The sequence below is a fragment of the Taudactylus pleione genome, unplaced genomic scaffold, assembly GCF_031769625.1.
Source record: "Taudactylus pleione unplaced genomic scaffold, aTauple2 ptg000975l, whole genome shotgun sequence".
Classification (NCBI taxonomy): domain Eukaryota; kingdom Metazoa; phylum Chordata; class Amphibia; order Anura; family Myobatrachidae; genus Taudactylus; species Taudactylus pleione.
The window spans coordinates 469,870-475,869 of record NW_028285376.1 but is presented as its reverse complement, the minus strand read 5'-3'; the positions used below and the strand labels follow the sequence as shown (position 1 = coordinate 475,869).

General features: G+C 43.5%; 1 protein-coding gene across 1 annotated transcript in view; it reads right to left on the bottom strand.

Annotated features, from left to right (window-relative positions):
• Positions 1-571: 571 nt before the first annotated feature.
• The window catches only part of KIF3A (kinesin family member 3A), a 39,594-nt gene continuing 34,165 nt past the window's right edge, over positions 572-6,000 (bottom strand). The window contains exon 10 of the mRNA XM_088460707.1: positions 572-732. Coding sequence (XP_088316833.1) covers positions 572-732 — 161 coding nt within the window. The remainder of the gene's footprint in view (positions 733-6,000) is intronic.

Genomic DNA, 6,000 nt, shown 5'->3' with positions numbered 1-6,000 from the left:
GGATGGCCCTACTGACTAACATAAGGATGGGCTACAAAGCCCTACTGACTGTAACTGACTAACATACAGATGGTCTACAAAGCCCTGACTGTAACATACAGATGGCCTACAAAGCCCTACTGACTGTAACATAAGGTTGGTCTACAAAGCCCTACAGACTGTAACATAAGGGTGGTCTACAACAGGGGTGGGGAACCTTTTTTCTGCCGAGGGTAATTTTTATATACATTATAATATTATTTGTGGGCCTTGTGCAGGCCACGCACCCTCCGTGTGATGTCACACAGGGGTGGGGCTGCAATCACCGGTGATTACAGCAATGCCCAGAGTATCATTAACAAATTTAAAAGCAACATGCTCATGTTTGATGTTCCCAAAACAAAGTATGTTTTCCAGACTGCCTAATAGAATCATATGTGAAATAATGAGATTTACTTTGAGGGCCTTTTAGAATGAGTCACTAATCAGAACACCTGTGCCTCTAAGGAGATCTGGAAAACATGCCCTGTTAGATGTGCCAGGGACAGGGCAGAACACCACTCGCATTCTACAAGCTTGGTACTTGGGATACTTACTGGGCTTTAATGAGATCTTTCTCTCTCCTCTCCAGTTCTGCTCTAGCTTTATTCCTCTCTTCCTCTTCCATATCGAGCTTTGCTTCCAGAGCCTTCCTTTCCTCGTCAATCCGTGCCTGCATCTCCACCATTTTATCCGGAGATACCTTCTTCTTGCCTATGAAAACATGTAAGATGTATGATGCACAGATTAACTACCGTCTGCATTATAAACACGCAAACCATCACGTGAATGGAAACGTATTAAAGAACACATTTGTATCAGAATGTATACACATTCGATACAGAGTAATACCAAAGCAGCCCCACACACCAGCCAGGAACTACTACTGTGCAGTTTGTTTAGTGTAAGCCAACCTTACCCCTTCAGTATTCTCAATATTTCAATCCATTTTAGCAAGATCCCGCAGTGGTCCATCAATTCTATTTAACGAATGTTAAAATTAGAAGGTGGATGATGCGTAAGGACCAGACGGAATCAGTTAAAATATTAGTTCATTCATTTTGATTTTAAAAAACACATTTCCAAGCCAAAAGTACAGCTTTCAGGTTTTCTTAAAATTCAGGAAAAGACAACTAAGGGGGTATATTTACTAAGGTGTGGGTTTTTAGAAATGGAGATGTTGCCCATAGCAACCAATCAGATTCTACTGAACATTTATCTAGCACCTTCTAGAAGATAATAGCTAGTATCTGATTGGTTGCCATGTCTAAAAACCTGCACTTTAGTAAATATACCCATAGCTTTAGAAGAACGTGCCTTCGGAGACTAAAGAAGGAAACATGTATTAGTTTGCTCAGTGCCAGACTGAGGATAGAAAGCCATCCCCACAGGACTACTAAAGAGTATCTATCACACTACTTAGAAAACTGAGCGCAAACCCATTACACCAACCTGCTTGTTCTTGCATTAAGAAGCAGTTGCAATTAAATCGCAGGTAGGCAGCATTGACATGAAGAGAGGGGAAAAAAATGATATTACTTATTACACATTAGTGTCTTGAAGGCAAATATATTACATTTGGTTTAGTGAATTGAACAAAACGTCTGTGCTAAATAATACTGTCTGTGGGTGACAAATGTGGTACTATGGAATACTGCGGAGGCGTATTTAACATTATGAGCCTCATTCCAGTTATGATAAAGATCATTGCACCTTTGTGCAGAATATACAGCAAATCAGATAGGCAGCATACCAATTATAAACCATAAACAGCAGTACACCAGAATCTTCCCTTTTATTCCCAGTTAGGCAGTTGGAGATGGTTAGGGACTGGGGTGCTCATTACGACACTGTTGCAAAGCTTAATGCACATAGTGTAATGGGAACAGTTAGTAAGCAAAGGAAAAGCAATAAAAGTGCGCATGCACCAAAATGTTCTACAGCCATTAATCTAATGCTTGTATTTCTTATCATGGGGCAACAGATTTTTAGAGAGTGCATAAGTTATATTTTCAATATGGGTTATTCTATAATAATGAATTGGCCATAAAAAATATGGCTCTTTCACTTTGTCCATTGCACATTGGAGCCGATTCAGAGCCGCTTGCTAGATGCGATCGCTTGCACGATGTGTATGCAAATTGCATAGGCAGTGCAATCGCACAGCAATGCATTAGCACGCCCAGTACTTCTTAGAGAGCGATCACATAGTGTATGTAGACACCTACCAGCCGGTCTTAAGATGCCCACTTGTGAACGTCATGTCCAGGAAGTGTATGCAACCATCGGTACATCGGGTAACATCGGATGCGATCGCAGCGCTTGAGGTTGACCATACTCTTCCGCAAGCACTGCGAGCACTTCAGTGTAAATACAAGCCAGGTGACGTGTACTATGATGCGGTCTTATAATTATGCACACCTCTAAAACACCATTGAGATGCTCAGGCACGCCTGCGTTTGCACCTCCACTCCCCCGTTTTTTAATGGCCAGCCCCTATTACAACCTGCAAACTGCTTCCCCTGTCACTCACTCTGCTGGGCTGTCTATGCGCAGCGAGCGAACACATTGTGAACTTTCGCTAAGGTATGCACATGTGCACTGTGGGCCTGATTCAGACCCGCTCGCAAGTGCTATGTGCTCGCGAGCGGGTCGATGTTTGGCCACTGCGCATGCCGGAGCCGGCTCCGATGTGCGAGAATGCGCGAGACCCGGCTAGTGACGGGCACTCCGTCGCTACGGGTCTCGCGCCAAAGAAGGGCAGCTGTCGATTTTGATTGACAGCTTGCCCCGTTTTGGAGGCGGGCAGGGGGGGTGGCTGACCAAATGGAGGCGTTCCCAAAGGAACGCCTGCCGTTTGGGGGCGGCCCCGCTGACATCATGAGTGATGTCGGTGGGTGAGCTTCCGGCTCCAATAGAGCCGAAAGCTCACTGGGGCTTGCGGGAACGAGACCCTACCACAAGGGTCTCGTCGCACGCCCCGATGGTCGCGACCATCGCCTGGCCTCTCGCAATAGCTGTGGGTGGTCAGAGTGTCCGGCTCTGAATCAGGCCCTGTGATGCATGCGCAACAATGCATACACATTGCAAACCAACGGCAGCAGCGAGCGTTTGCATCCTAGCGAGTTGGTCTGAATGAGCTCCATTGTGTCTAAGCTGCATCCACGGCTTCGTGAACACGACATAACCAACAAATCAGAGATTATTGAACTGAACCCTGTTAAGAAAGTGCACAGAATTCAGACTGGACCAACACGAATGTGACACAATAGGACAAGATGCCTTTTAAGTAAAAAAAATACTAATATATAAATGAATAACATTCACATGTTGTGAAACAGGTTTCCATCACTGTAATATTCTTATTTTTAAAGGCAGCCATAACGGTTACTTTTTACAATTTGTTCGGGGTTCATTAATGCAGCAAAGATTATGATTTATCATTGTAAAATGGCCGCGGAGATAGTGAGCGGGAGTATTAATAAGAATCTGCAGGTTCTGAGCTGTGGCTATATATTGGTGTACACTACCACACACCCATCCACAGATATTAGACACGGCTGCTGGCTAAGTAGCCGAGCCCCAGGAATAACAAACAAATGCAGTCATGGGCCCTGGTGAAGGGAGTGGTAGGTGCGGTGATTTTACTTCCCCTGAACAACCGCTCCTACAAAAACTGTCTTCTCGAGTTTACCTAAATAAATCATTTTCCTCATTAGCATACATGTTAATTTACAGGATTCAAAAAGATTGCTTAAAATAGTCTCTTATAGAATACAAGTATATTTTAAGGCACTTTTATAGAATAAAAATCTTTGAAATTACAGCTTAAACAAAGAGTGCAGAGATTGAGATGCAAGCGAGATAATGGCTGACAAACAGGCATTCTGGGACATTAATAGGTAAGAGCAGCATCCATTTATTGCACCAGTACAGAAAGGGATGTTAAGAATGCAATGTGTAGGTGTTCCTTTCCTATGACTGTGTTGATTATCCCATACGTAATTGCAGTTGGTAGAAATGACGTATTACACAATGAAAAAACACACGAGGTGCACACTTTGCTTACTGAAGAGCACAAGTAATACACGTAAAGGCATGAACCTGTATCCACATCTATGTGAGACTACAGCAAAGTACATCACCTCCCATTTCTAATGACTTCATTAAAAAAACTTTTTCTTCAATACACGGGGGAGTGTAGATAGAAAGGTTCTAGTGAAATATTTGTGGAGATAAAAAAAAAAGTCCCTCTGAGGGGTAGGTTAACACTACCCATTGAATAGGATCTGGGTATTCTTTAGGACAAGGGTTTCTAACTACAGTCCTCAAGTACCCTGAACAAGTCATGTTTTCATGATTTCTGTCTGTGAAAACAGGTGGGACAATTACTGACAGCAAACTAGATTAAACCACATGTGCATAATGAAAGACATGCTGAAAACATGACCGGTTGGGAGCATGTAGGGAGTGGCGTTAAAAACCCTATTTTAGGATACGTTATAAACAAGTGCGACATACAGTATGTACAACTCAGGACACGATACATCTCTAGCTACACGCCCAAGACGCTCTCCTGACACTCCCATGAGATGGTTCTTTTATGTGTGTCCGCAATGTTCCTGCCCAGTTTACACCCACAAACGCCTGTGCAGCTGTGTGTGACTCAGTCAGGCCTATATAAGCAGTAACTACTGTAACACCACTGTTTCTTGTGACTGACAATTTATCTATGTGTGATCCACAACTAGCAGGGCCCCAATAGGACAAGCGTGCATTCTGCAGTGTATGCGTGTAGGAAGGCCGGGAAGGGGAGGACACCAAGAGGTGTATAGGAAACTATAGCACATAGCGAAATACAGATATGAATCATTCTTCTTTTTCAGTTTGGGGCTTATCTATCCATCCTGTGTGCCACTGACTTTATTAATATTCCTGATTTAGCTGCAATCTGTATATTTAACTAAATCTATTCACATAGCTTTTTTTAACCATTTGGGCAAAGCAGATATTGGACCCGATTCAGAAACGGACGCCAATTCTGCAGCTGCTGTGTCTGTGTACGCAGTGGATGTGCGAAAATATGCAAATGGTCGTAGTTGCCGAGGAATGTATGGAGACACGCCCACTTTTCTCATGGCCCTACCCCCTTTTCAGGAGTGCACGCGCCTTTGGCGCTCGCTGGAGTGCCCTTTCTAGATGAACACTAACATTGTGAGCGACTACAGGATTGTACCTTGACGCATGCGCAAATTGCCGATTATCACTAAACTGCGAATACATTGGCAGAGCGTACAACTCTGAATCAAGCCCATTGTATAGGAGGGTGGCATTCCCATCCTGTGCTCATCGCATAACAATTCATACACACATAGATTGCAGTGATGTCACAGCAAGCATCACATGCTCTGCTTTAGCATATAAAACTCTTGTCCTATAGCAGAGGGTGTCCAGTAGAATCCAATAGCGTTACCTGTAATAAAAAAACAAACCACTCAACAACCCCTTCTTTCAGGTCCTTTTCTTTCCATGTAGGCATCCAAGGTCTTCATAAAACAAAAAAACACATCGGACCCCACGAACAGAGTAATGTCCTCTAAGAAGGGTACTTTGCGAATGGCGCTCCATTTCCTATAGAAATGCATTGGCTGAACGTTCATCAGCCTCCCAATGAGCGGTTCTCTAATTGACTTCAATGGTGGGAATAGACTTGAATAATCCTGTGGTTCCCACCATTGAAGTCAATTTTTTGTTTTTAGCGCTACTGGATTCTACTGGACAAAAAGGCACAGACCGGCGCTAGGGACAAGGTAAGTATGTAGTGTGGTGCAGGTAAGTGTGAATCAGTGAGTGCATGTATAATAAAAGACTAAACCCTATGGTGTGTCCTGTCTTTTGTTTAATATTTCTTTTACAGGAGGATCAGCAGTACCAGCGGTCCCTTAATGCCCCGCATGCTGGTACTTGTAGATCCACAAGTAC